We start from the raw sequence: 14,353 nt of genomic DNA, 5'->3' as shown, positions 1-14,353 counted from the left end.
GCTGAAATCGTTTTTAAATAAAAAAAAAAATTGTCGATGTCGACGGGGAAAATGAGGAACGGGAAGAGAAGGTTTCAGTAATTTTTTGGCAATGTGATATACAATTTAATCATGAGGAATGAAGAGAAAGAGAGAGAGTGAAAAAAAATGAAAGATTTTCTTTTTTGTATCGCTAATCGATTTAACATAGTCACTTAGTCGTTCTCCTTATACACATTCCTTTCAGCTTTGTCATAACGAAGATAGAATAATAAAAAAAAATTTTTGTTCATGGCAGAAGCAGCTCTGCAGGGTTGGTGTTTTTGTGGATTTGAGTCTACTATTATGCAGTTTTTCCTTACTAAATTCTATGGACTTGCTAACAATATGTGCATACTTGTCTGCAATTGTCGAACTCTACTAAATTCGATCCAATATTAGTCAACTGTGAATACTAGATTTGTGGAATTGAAAATCGAAGATGACTTGACTTTAGAGTTAGCAGGACTTCAATAGTCCGTACTTTATAAGACCAGCTAGTCGTTCCATAATGGACTACTTCTGCCAACTCTGATTGAAGCTCTGTATCTCAATCTAGACAAAATTCAAGTGATTTTAGGAATCTAACACGGAAAATCAGAAAACCGCAGTCTAACCACAGGTATGCATAGGAAAGGGGAAGACTAGAATGTATGCCAAATTCCAGTTCGAATTAGAATTCGTGGCATACTACTTGATTTTTATGAAACAAATATGATCAGTTGGTATCTACTACAAGAAATTACAATCAGATTAGTCGCTGTCAAATCAAGGTAATTTTTAGGTAAGGGATTAGTTCGATTCCTACTATATTCTGAATGACATAACACAGGAAATGTAGATTACCGTAGAATTGGTAGTGAGAAAGGACTTAGATTCCAAAATTTTGATAAGACATGTTTAGTAATTCAATCTCAAAATCCATAGAAAGACAAGATCCTGCGACTAAAAATTAGAACGGATGAAATGCAAATTTAACACTTCTGTGTGAGTCTATAACGAAGATGTATGAGGTCCTGCAAGTTTCCACGTTAATTGTCCTTGTGACTAGACAAAACCTGTCCACAGACACCTATTTACCAACCCTGCATCTCTGCTTATTGATACACATAGATTTTCTTGACTTGACACATGCGAAAAAAAATTTTTCCTCCTCTTTTTTTTTCGATTTTCACATTATAGCAAGTACACAAACACACAAATACACTTTTAGTTTGTAGATTACACATGTGATTATCATTATTATTATTTTTTATACGCGAATATTGTTATTATTGCTGTTGTTTTCTTTATTATTTGATCATGTAACACACACACGCACTTGGCATTTATCACGAAATCATTGTTCCTTTACATTGTCCTTTACATATATTTTTTTTTATATCTATTACGATATATTTCTTGCGCACTTTCTAAACAACAATGCGGTATGTTTGATGCACTTTATTCTCTGCCCTCCGTCTGACTGCAAACATGAAAGCATTTTTTTATGTTTTATATTTTATATAAATAAAGACCGAAGGAATATTCAAGGTTTTCATGAAAGTACTCACGTAATGTTTTCATTTTTTGGCTTTATTTTGAAGTGGGGGAGTTGAATGGAAAATGGGGCCTCTGAGGGCCAATTTTTATTCTTTTTTTGAGAATCGCATTGTCATTAATTGTAGTTTTTGATTTTCTTAGAACAATAGGAAGGAAAAATGGAAAATTTGCATACGAATAGTGAAAATTGTTCCAGATTGTTTTGGGATTTATTTAAAATGTCAAGAGTTTCATTTATAGAGGTTGAACTTTTGGATTTGGAACGGGTTTCTATTATCAAATAGCTGCAATTTTTGAAGGACTTTATGGAAACTTCTGGAATTGCTTGTTAGAAGTTGTTTCTTTTTGTTTATCTTGAATATAATGAGAATTGTTATCTAGTAGGCTTTGAAATTGGAAATAAAACTTTGAACTTATCAGAGTTCAAAGGTTTTGAAAGGATTTATTCAAGCATCAATAATGACGCATTGAATGATTTTGACGCAATGATAATTGCATCCAAAACTTAAATAATCGATAAAAAAAAGAATCAGAATTCAGAGAAATGCGGATTTTTCATTACTTTTACTTCCAAATTTGAAATCATTCAGAATGATGAAATTTCAACTTTGTTTACTAAAATTACAATATTTAGTAATTCCTTTCGAGCAAAACAAATGAAAAAGTTGCATCACGATTCCATTGGAGCTCAATCACGAGTCACGACTCGATTAACTTATCACAGACACGTTTAGTAACAACAAATTCTCCGTGTGGTAATAATTTGGAACTCAAAATGAGGCGTAATTCATGTGTCGGTAATGAATGCATTCCTGATAGAGCAACGGCTGGCAACCTATGTGCGCCAAGGCGCTTTTTGATAGCAAACCATAGCCGAAATCGGACATGACATGCGATTCATGACATTTGTGATAGAGCCTCAAAAGAGTCGTGATCATTTATATATGTCAGTAGGACCTCTAAGTTCCTTCAAAATCTAAAAATATTCAAAAGTCGGAGCTATAATTCATTTTAAATAGAAATTTGATACAGGGGCTTGGAACGGATGCAAATTTTAAAATTCATAGTATGACATCATCTTCGGAATGCACACTTCGAAGAAATGGCTGAAATACCGGCATCAGGCCAACTTGACTTTAGCTTTAGACCAGTTTTGATGAAATTCGATTCCAGGCTTACTTGACTCTGATCTGAGAGCGGATTTTATCGAAAATGATGTAAGACCTGCATCACGTTTGCCTATTGCCAGAATTTCATAATTATTATGTCATGTGCTCTCCGTGATCTGTATAAGACTTTATAATTAAGAGACATAGAACACATTGAAATCTAAAAAAATTGAAAACATTCTCACAACTCAACAACAAACTAGACCGCAGTGCCTCTAGCTAAATCACTAGGATTCCCCTACAAATGTCATTTATGTTTGTATTTATTATTAAGCAAGGATTCTCAAAAAAAAAAGAAATACTACAACGAAAGTATTTCAAGAAAACCTCAACACAAAATTTACCGCTTTGATGCCAATGAAAATGCGCAATAGTGATCCACACGTGTGACAAAAGACATTTTTGCACTTATAAATTTTTTCATTCCTTCTTCCTTAACATTCCTTTTAATTTCTTTTCTACGCGACTATTTTATGTGTAAACATTAAGTTTTATTAGTCCAATAATAACAACCGCCAAAAAAAAAAGGAATGATTTTTCCTTTCTCTCACTATTGTTTCTCTTCCGATCCGGAAAGCCTACAAAGCCCATCGCCGCAGAATATAAAAAAAATCAACAACACACAACTAATAGTTGGTGGAAATGCAATAAATGTATATACAAATTTACCACACAAATTGCTTATTGCATTTTTATGCCTGTTTGTGTCTCATTTCGGAATAATTTTTCAGTTCTTTACGTGTATTTAAAAAAACGGCATGCTATGTTGAATTAATCCAAAAATAATTGAAATTATAATACCAAAAAATAAATAAATTTTTATAGATTATTACATTTCTTTTTGCATGTATAACAATTATTACGGGTTGGATGATGATCAATACACAGGCGGATATTCACTAAAATAAGCCGAATTCTAAGGCATCACTAATAAATTTTTATCGATATTATTATTTTGTATGGCTTAAAAACTGGAGGAGGACTTTAATAACTTTTAAAAGCTTTTTTTATTTCCTTAAACTTTAATGAAAATAGCACTTTTTAACGAGCTTATATATATCATATGATACAAACATAACACATAAAATTCACACGAAAATTAAACTTTTTTTTTAACCAATATTTATAATAAAAATTGTTTAATCCTGCTTGTGCATGTTTATTTTTTTACAATTTATAATGTCCTTTAAAAACATAATGCAGTAAAATAGATTTACTGCAGTTCTTTATCTCTCATGGTCTATATTTTTCCTTATTTTTCTTTTTTTTTCTTTTCTTCTTTCTATTTTATTTTTTTATTATTTTTGTGTCTATTTTACTTTCATTCACACTCAACCGCTTGATGGCGAAAAGCAGACTGAAAGAAAATTTCATCGAAGCAGTGAAAATGTGGACGGAAAAATGATGGAAAATTTCTTGTTTATTTCAATATTACCGAATACAACTTGTATTATTCTCAATTTCTCAGTTGAAATTCTCTCTCAATTGCTCTTTTTATGCTCACTACTCGAGAGAGTTCTTTAATGTTTTTCTAACACTTTCTCTTTGCTCATTTTTTTTCATGTTCTTTCTTCTTTTATGTTGCTGTTGATTACTTTATGTGTTTGGATACAAATCTTTTATATTTTTCTTAGAGGAAAAAAATATTATTTCTGGTGTCGCTAACTGTGCATCATTATCATATTATGATGTCTTCTATGATCATTAATTATCACACATTTCATTAGTCTTTAATGAGGACTTTATGTCACTTAATTCCTTTAGAGCTGCAGTGGTGGACAAACTTTTTGTTTTTCATGGGACCTTGGTGGAAATCCGAGTGGCACGAATGAAGAAGGATCAGCTAAATCTCTTGTATTGACACCAAATTATAGCAGTTTATTTTTGGTAGCTATATGGACTCCAAACTGTAAAGAACTCTTAGAAGGAAACAGATGATAGAGACAGTATTCCATTTGAGATTGGCAATTGGCACCAAGACGAAAGCCAGCAATAAAGCCAGCTATAGACGTCATCTTAGAGTGATCTAGATAACAGTTGATCTGTATGTTCAGCAAAATAAGTAAGTGTTTAAGTATGGTCTGATTATACGGAGATGATTTCCCTTTAGTGTTAATAACAGAGTATCAATTGGCAGACGGAAACCAGCGATAGAGCCAGCTTTAGGCGTCATCTGCGAGAAGTCATGGATCACAGTTGATCTGTACGACCAGCGAAGTAAGTAAGTGAGTAAGTATGGACGTCAAATGGAAGCGGCTTCCATTTGGTGTTAATAAATGAGGTTTAGCGAAGCCTTCTTCATTTGTGTCGATCGGGCACCCTTCACCAAAACCAAAGCACAAGGTAAACGATTCATGACTTTTCCTAGCATTATTGACGACACACTAGTGTACCGCAACACACAGGTTGCCCATCACTGGTCTAAAATTGAGGAAGACAGTCTTTTTTTGTGTCACTGCACATTTCAGCACTAGAATTTTTTTCACATTACACCAGATCAAACAAAAATGTCCATAAAGCACATCAATGTAGTTTATCTATTCAATGATATGTATACCGTGGCTCACAAGTTGCCCAGCTTTTCTTTAGCGCCATTAAAAGATTAAAGAAAAATGCCATAAAATTCTATTGACTTAGAATATTCTTCATACCACATTAAACAGCATAAGTCATTCACACCAATGTTAAAAAAATTCACTTTCTTCCACAATTTCTATTAAAAAATTTTTTAATTTGCCGAAAAAAAAATTTACGGTACATCTGCAAAAATCAGATCCGATCGTCTTACGGTTCATACAGAAACTAAAAAAAAACTATTGCTGAACATAGTATGTACCCAGTGCTATCCATTCATCGACTCTCAGCTGTTATTATTTTCACGTTTCGTACATAAATAACATCACAGGAGGGACATGAGTGAGTAAGTAGAGAAAAAAGGGAGAGAAGAAGGAATGAAAAAAAATTTCATAAATTTATTGGCTCAGCTAGCCGCAAAACGTAGAAAAAATTGAAAAATTTCTCTGTTTCATCTCATTTCACCTTTAAAAATAATACTGTGATATATCTCTGATTCTCATTGAGATGCTTAATGCTCATAAATATAAAATAGTGACGCAATTTACTAACGAATTCTTTAAATTAGCTAATTTGTGTCGATTTTCTTCTTTTGTTTGTTGAAGTACTCACTCATGTGAATATGAGCTTCGGCTTTACTCTTTGCATGATCATGACCAATGACATTGAGATATGGAAATATTATGAAAATTAAAGTAATTAAAACATCTTTTTTTATCTTTTAAACTATTTTTATTGCATTGATTTCATCTTTTTTGCATTTAACAACATTTTTAAGGTTTTAAGTCTTTGATGTTGATTGAGATTAATTAGCTGTAAATTATAGTATGTAGATTGTTCCGGTTCTAGGTATTACAGGGCATGCTGATGCATACGTATGATTTTTGTTTTTAAAATAATTGCTACGGATTCTCCGTAAACTTTTCATATTTTTTTGGATCTTTTGACATACAAGCTTATTATTATGAAATAGGAGCATATAGGAGGGTTGTCTAACAACCCCTAAAATTTGAATATTCATTGAACATTTAACAACAAAAGACTGCAACAATAGAATCCCTAACAAACAAATAGAACGCTTTTAGGTACCGTAGTGGTAATTATGTAGCATATTCTTTGTCTGTTAGGGAATATTATTGGATATTTTTAGATATGGTTATGTTTAAGGGATAAGAGTGTGTTCGTCCAAAAATGCAGATCTGGGAGCAAAAAATGCAGGCATGCAGTCTTGAACGAATTGAAAGTCAAAAACTGCAGTTCTGCCTACCTTTCCAAATTCACAATTGTTGAGTGGTTTATTGTGTTACTCTAGTAAGTCAAGAAGCATAGTTTAATGAGCACTGATCTATCAAAATACAAACATCTTACTTTATGCTTGTTATTACTCACCCCAGAATAAACACGGAGTAGAAATGAATGAAAATCGGACCTTAAGCTGTCTGACACTGGTTTCAGGTATGAATCGATGAGATTCTACCTCAGGTCAGAGTCAAGTCAGTCTAGAGCCAGATTTTCGAACCATTCTATGCCGTGTGCTCTTCGGCCACATAAATTAAAAACAATTGACAAACAGCTGTCGAGATTTTCAATACTAATCTAGATTTCATCCAAAAGTATTAAAATCTTCATTAATTCCTATCTAATTACTTAGCTATTATCTCCGATTATTAAATGAAAATCTTTTAAAGCAATTAAATTATTTTTAAAATCTAAATCATGCAATTCGTGACAGTAAATCACAACATTTAATCTACAAATAGAACTTCGCAGTAATCAAAAGATTGATGGTCATTCGAGGCATAATTAATCAACATTTTTCTGTGCTCAATAAATTTTTTTTAATATTTCTAAAAGCTTATCTAATAGAGTTGATATTTAGCAGGCCATTTGTCATGTTCAACGGATATTTTACAGCTTCAAAATATTATAATAGGTAGGTATGCTTCATTTCCATCTAATTAACCTCAATCAAATCAACCCTTAAAAAGTATAAAAATATAATAAGTAGGATCATGGTGAGTTAATAATAAATAAAGATGACAAAATTAATCTTAAAAAGCTACTATCAATAATGTGCTCATAATTATGTTGCTTATTCATGCATATTTGTTTGTTAATAATGAACTTACTCCTGAAATCGTTAAATTCATTATCCGGGTTATCGTGTCCCGAGTGACATAAATTAAGAAGGATCCGCAATGGAGCTTTGTATGCTACATATTAGGCTTCCCGAGTATTTATCGAGACTCGAACTCAAGACTCGAACTCGAGACCAAGAAGTCGAAGAACTCGAACACGAACTGAACTCGAACTCGAACTCGAACTCAAGACTCGCCTGGAACTCAAGACTCCGAACTCAAGACTCGAACTCGTCTCGGTTTCAGTCCCAACATCGAGAACCCTTAGCAACACATGGCAGCTTCTATTTTATGCTAATAAAAGAAGCTCAACAGAGCCTCAAAAGCTCAATACCGGTTCCTTCTTCATTTGCATTACTCGGGTGTCAATATCATTAATTCATAAATATGAGCATGAATATTCAGTGTGTTTAATTCCTTTTGTAATAAAATATATTTTGTCATATCTTATGAATAACATAGTCAAAAAAAAAGAATTATAATTAAGGGAAGAACAATAAAAATTCCGGAATTAACATTCACAATGATTTTTGTTTCTCATTTGGGAATTTTCCAGCACATGTGCTAAATTTTATTTGTGGAAGAACGCATGTAATTGGCCTTAAGGTTAATGCCTTGCCAAATAATTTCTGCTTCACTGCCTTTAGTCTTCGACTGCATCTCCTCGATGGGTGTGATTTTCTCATAAATGAAATCTGTAATGATGAGATAATGAGAATTAAATGTTTGGCCTAATAGAATCACGTAAAAGTCGATAATAATAATCTCTTAATGGCACTTTGCAGGTTAATTTTATTTTCGTCTCTGTCGCATAATGAGTAGAGGTAGAAAATGTAAATCATGCATGAAAAAATCGCTAGAAAGCAATTTAAATTAATAATTTTTCAACTGTATAGAAAATGAGGCATTTACACACGATGTCAAGTTTTAATACTTGGAAAACTTTAATTTTTATAATGAAACACATTATAAATGTTCTCTGCAGAATTATTTTTGCATAAATTTAGTGCTAAGCTTTACATTTGCTGACTTTTTAAATTGAGTATTTATTTAAATTTATCTGCAAGTCGTGTGCAAAAAATTAAATTTTTTCGCAATATTTTCATTACTTTAAATCGCAGTGAACTTTTGATTCTTTCTTTTCACTTTCTAAAGCTTTTATATTGGTAATAAAAAGGCATGGAACTAATTTTTGTTATTTGATTTCTGGCACGTAGGCTAATTATTTCGAATTTATTAAATTATTGTTAGACATTGTTGTTGTAACGTTCGTTTGTAATTCAAATTTTATATCTATTTTACATAGTTGAAAACCCCTTGACTCATAATTTTCAGTGTTTACTTAAAATCCGAAGAATAAACATCTAATATTATTTATATCCGAATTGAAGCTTTAAAAATAACTTCGTGTGCATTTGTGTTAACTAAATTGAAGATTCGTGAACTTTGATAGAAGATTTATAAATCCTTTATCTCATTTCTAAATGAAATATTATTTATTTTCAAATTTTACCCAAAAACTACCACAAATAAAGCAATCAGCAAGCCATGAGTTCACCTCATGTTCCCCAATTTGTAGAAACCATAAATTAATTCAAATTAAATCAAATTCATGTGGAGAAAATTCGACAAAACAAATAAAAATTTGCAATTAAACGCATTTCACTCGTATAAATGAATTTCAATTTCAGCAGTCATTATCCCCAAGTAATCTTCTTACCTCACCGTATTATGTTTAGGTTAAAATGTATTCAGATAGTCGACGAGTGAGGAAAAAGCGATAGTTTTTTTTTGTAAATTTACATGTAAAAAATAAATGTTAAGGCATTGAATAAAATTTCCATTTCTTATGGTTTTTTACCCAATTTCAAACGACACCTTTCCTAATTCTTTACACAATGGATAGAAACAGGGACAACAATTCATATTTACTGTTAATTCTTTTGCTGCATAGTAATTTCCTTTCATGTTTTACCTGTATTGTATTCAACGAACTTATGAGTGTTAAGTCGAAAGAGCTTTCACGAAAAAAAAAATCTATAGTAGCATGGAATAATATTTTAATTAATTAAAATATAATTATTCAGTATACTGTCGTAGTGCTCGTTCATTTTTTAATATTTCTCTTCCATTCTTCTTCTTTCCCTTTTCATTTTTGAGTTAAGCTTTTAGTTTAATACCAAATATATAAAACAAAAATTTCATAGATCACGTAAAATTGTTGTGTATAAAGGCATTATTCAAATTAACAAGCCCCTCCAAATGTATTTGAATTCTCATTCATTAAAACCCAAATTTAGTTATTAATCCATATAGAAAAAATAAAAAAAAAATTGAGGACATTCTTGCTTGTGTGTGGATTAAAAGTAAAGTATGATGTACGTTTGATGTTTTTATGAGTGTTTGCTTAGCATTTAAATATGATTCAATCGCAGTAATTAAACAGCATGATTCTAATCTAACTATTAAAACTTCGACTCCACTACGCAATGACCTAGTCTCTCCACAACTCTTTTTCTAAGGAATCTACATAATGTATTGTGTTTCTTTAAAACTGCTGAATCTTTGAAACAGCTTAGAACATCGACATATTGACCCATAATGACGTGATTATGTTAAAGCAAATGATTACAACATCATGGCAGTCTATAGCAGTGGTGGGCAATCTGTGTGTCGCGACACACTAGTGTACCTTTCATGTTAACTCTTAGCAAGCTTTAAGCAAGCCAGATGCTTAATCACACTCAGAAACCACGGGTTTCCCGATGACGAAGCCTTAACCTTAACTCAAACCTAACCAAAGATCGCTCACCAACAGATCAATACAACCAGCAATTGGCTTCCAAACCAAACCTGACTAGAGATCGAACTAAACTACAATGCCATTTCACAAAATTGGACTAGATGACAACCTATATGCAAAAGAAACTTACCTTTATTATAAAATAAGCTATAGCTGCAACGCACACGAACATGAATAGAATTCCTAATTTTAATGTCGATAGGCTGGCGAGATAAACGAGTAATGAGAGTTGAGCATAAATGTAAACGATGCTTGCATATGAAGCGGCTTTTAAAAATCTATCAGTCTTTCTATCTGTTATCTCCTCCTCGTTGCAGTCATAAAATATCTCATCATCATCATTCCTCCCAATAATATTTGAAGGAGTTGTCTCTGTCGTTAATTCAACCTTATCAGTCTCTGTATTCTCTGTCTGTCTTTCGACTTTGTACGAATTACGTTGGCGCATTGCCTTCAATTGATTAAATTCAATGATAAATTTGTCCAATTTCTGAAATGTCGAAATAAACAAGAAAGAAGAAAAGAAAAAGTTATTATTCAGTTCAAAAATTGGAACATTATCGCATCCAATAAAATGTTTGTTTACCTCAAACGACAATCCCACGACAAACTTTTGATTTCTTATCAAATTTATTAAAATTGACATAGCAACACAGAATATTTGAATTGATGGTACTATAATTATATTAACAGGCTTCTGGATGAGTTCCTTTGATGAGTTCATTGTGTCCTCTAATATATTTATGAGTACGACTTTCTTCGCGAACATGGACTCTGTAAATAAGATTGTATTGATTATCAGTTCTTAAAAAATTTTTTGTCAGTACATTCATCCTCGGCAAAATAAATTGAATCACAAGTCACGGTTATCAACATTAATCATCTTAAAAATGTAAACATTGCAATCATCATCCAGATTAAACTGATCATCTTCCTTTCAATTTCAATTATTGTAAATGATTACTTCAATTACACAGAAACATCCAGAAGATTATCAATTCTCGCTAAAGTGTGATAAACTTTGATATCAACGGATTCTGGTGATGCTGATGAACTTTTTCAATGCTTGCATTTTTTATTAATATTGACTTTCTTCTTAAATAATCGAAAAGCTGTCGATCAGCGGTTTAATCTTACTTAATCAATTTATTGCTTGGTAATTACTTATTTTGTTTTGCTTAATAAAGGATTATTGAAAAGGGATGCATCTGGTTTTGAGAACTGGATTTTTTCAAGCTTTTCAATTCCGGAAAAAGTCATTTAAGTAAGCAGTTTTCCCTTTTTATCAAGGATTTTTCAGATTTGCACTTGGAAATTGGTTTTGATTCTGTGTATGGCAATGTGTAGCTAACTGGCAAAGAGCATACTATCTTCTTTGCATCTCTGTCTGATTGGATATGTTCATCAGATTCTTATCTTTTTCATTAGTCTTACTTTCTTCCAGAACTCGAATTTTATTTAAATTTTTTATGAAATTTAATCAACTTTTCCGTACAAAAACCGAGTCGACTTTTAGAAAAGTTGCAAAATTGTACAATTTCCAGTTTTCATCAGTTGAATAATTTGTGAAAATCTGTTAAAATTGAACAATTTTCATATGAATGTCTTTAATACATCCTGTAGCTGAATTGTAAATTCCCAAGTAAGAAGCTTCAATTCTACACAATAATTTAACTTAATCTCTTTATTTTCTTGAAATTCCAAAACCAATAAAGATTTGGGGGCGTTAATTTATTACGTAACGCTAAAAATCAATTTTCTTCTTTCCCTTAGCAATAGTCGTTCTAGGAATCAAAAAATTACAATTTTAAGGAGCACACGCCTACACCTTCATTTCATTCTTTACATCTCCATTCTAAGAGTGTTACGTAATACGTGAACGACCCCCAATAGGAAAAATTCATTTTTTTAACCGGAACTAAAACAATAAAATATGTATCACATAAATGTTCCTACTAGACATATTATGAAACACAGAAATTATCAGAATCTTACATAGTTTACGTACAGTTATAACGTTCATAAAGTACTTAAAAGTATTGAATTTTTAGAAAGTATCAGCAAGTGATCTTGAGCTCAAAGTCGACTCTGATTTTGTTATTTAGAGTCTAGAATAATAAAAAATTTGATCCGATTACTGTCTTTAAATAGCCTAATTTTTCTAATTGACACGATTTCAAAGCCTGCTTCAAATATTTAAATTGAAATTCCTTTGAAAAACTTGAACTTGAAAATAAAACCCAACGACAAGATTGCAAATTAATTTGTCCAACAATCCATTTATTCTCCATTTATCCACTTACCTAACGTTGAATATGCACAGCATTTAATCTTGTCCAATGACCCATGTCTAACTAAAATATTCTTAAATGCAATTTTGTTGCTTTTTTCCTGCACTGAACTCATTTTTTTGTATAATTTTTTTATAAATTAGCACTTAATTGAATTAATTTGTTTTCTTTAAAGTCACTGAACAGTAAAAAGAAAGTAAATATTATCACATATAAAAAGAAGCAACTGATCCACCGGTATAATCCAGGGGAAATAAATCAGAAGTTTTTTGTATTTACGGTGCAACGAGTGAATATGAAATGAGATGAAGTAACAACATCTAAGTGATTTATAAGTAAAGCTTTCTCTGGACTGTACTGAGAATAAAAAAATGAGAATTGAGTGATGAGAATAGGAACTTTGTTGATCATTTCTTGCATACATGTCAAGCATCAATTTCTCATCCTACAATGTATGATTGCAGACGTCCAAAGTTTTTCCACACTTAATTCCGTGATCAAAGTCAATCCGAAACCTAAATTGATAATTGTTTGACATTTAATGCTTCTTATTCTCTCGTCTATCGAAAAAAGCTAAACATTAATTACTCAACTATCGAAAAATGAGTCAGTTATGCTGTGGAAAGTTTGTGATGATGAGAAGATGAAAACATCGTGTTGGCTAGTAACCGCACGTACTATGTATTTATAGAAAACATTTAAAAATTAATCACTAAATGATTAAAGTCCATAAGAAGAAGACGTGAAGAGAACGTGCTCTAAAAACGTGATACAATATTTTCGGAATGTTGCTTCATTCTTCCTGTAAAATATATTAAAAAAGTTATGATGACTTGATTTAAATATTATGGAAAAAAAAATGCAAACCTGTGCAGGATATTGTAGATGAAATGTTCATATTCACGAGATTACTACTGCCTTGAACTCGTCGACAACGAATGATTGACTTGCAATATTTAGTTGCTCTTTCACTTATTACAGAAATTTTCATTTGCATGCACTGTTCGCGTGAATTTGTAGACTAACGTCATGTTAAAAGTGAAATCTATCAACTGTTAATTTCCATTAAGTTATTAGGTAACTTATAATTGGATAATAAGATGGAATTAATTAATTATTCCTAGAATATTCGCTTTGAATATTGTCTGGAATGATGCAATTATATGTCAACTTTACTGGATGCTAAATGGTTAACCGGAATTACATTGTTGCAATTTGAATAATTGAGTTGATAATTCTATTTTAAGACTTACTTTATTTTTGATTAAAGGCACATTAAATTAAAATTTTATTTGTTTTGACTATGGTAACCTGAATATTATCATGAACAAGCACGGTATAACTATGTAGTTGATGGCAAATGAATGTCCAGTTGATGACTGAATTTAACTTATTTTTGTCCATTCAGGGAAGAAGTATTTCAATCAATGGTTCCCCACTTTATTCTTTTTGAACAACTCTATGATGTCGGTCGACACGAAGAGGACTCCATTTGGAAGCCACGTAGAGTTTGCAGTCAGTTTGGTGTATACATATATGAATCTACTCATACCCCAATGGATACATATTAATGTCTAGTTAATAATTAGATCCACGGTCAGCCTATGACATTTTCGTTCCGTAAAATTCGATATTACTCAGCTGTAGGTCTAGTTATTCACAAGACAATAAAGTCTCCCAATAGCACAAATCAGTTAATCGATACAAAAATCAGCACCATGTTAGCTACATGACATTAACATTGAGGTGAGAACTTGATTCTGCTTCAAGTCAGAGGTAAATCGTCCAAAGAACCGGATTTTTTTATCAATTAAACGA

The 14,353-nt window shown here is 31.6% G+C and overlaps 2 protein-coding genes across 19 annotated transcripts in view; both read right to left on the bottom strand.

The window, feature by feature from the left end:
* sei (potassium voltage-gated channel seizure) overlaps window positions 1-4,095 on the bottom strand; it is a 124,360-nt gene extending 120,265 nt beyond the window's left edge. For 17 of the 18 annotated variants that reach the window (XM_070641539.1, XM_070641542.1, XM_070641547.1 and 14 more), the window contains exon 1: window positions 3,563-4,095. The gene's annotated coding sequence lies outside the window, so the exon portion shown is untranslated. Of the gene's footprint in view, window positions 1-3,398; window positions 3,484-3,562 lie in introns of those variants that run through there. The other variant, XM_070641540.1, reaches the window with a different exon arrangement.
* Window positions 4,096-7,677: 3,582 nt separating this feature from the next.
* Window positions 7,678-12,850, bottom strand: LOC139091464 (uncharacterized). Its single transcript, XM_070641577.1, has 4 exons — window positions 12,548-12,850; window positions 10,831-11,018; window positions 10,375-10,734; window positions 7,678-8,136 (listed from the first exon to the last, which is right to left on the bottom strand). Exons 1-4 carry the CDS (start codon window positions 12,648-12,650, stop codon window positions 7,960-7,962), a joined length of 828 nt encoding a protein of 275 aa, XP_070497678.1. The 5' UTR covers window positions 12,651-12,850; the 3' UTR covers window positions 7,678-7,959.
* Between the last annotated feature and the right edge of the window lie 1,503 nt (window positions 12,851-14,353).

The sequence above is a fragment of the Chironomus tepperi genome, unplaced genomic scaffold (assembly GCF_022539635.2).
Source record: "Chironomus tepperi strain 1889 unplaced genomic scaffold, CSIRO-AGI_Ctep_v1 contig_244, whole genome shotgun sequence".
NCBI lineage: Eukaryota > Metazoa > Arthropoda > Insecta > Diptera > Chironomidae > Chironomus > Chironomus tepperi.
Note: the sequence above shows the minus strand (reverse complement) of the source record. Positions and strands in the feature narration are given on the sequence as shown.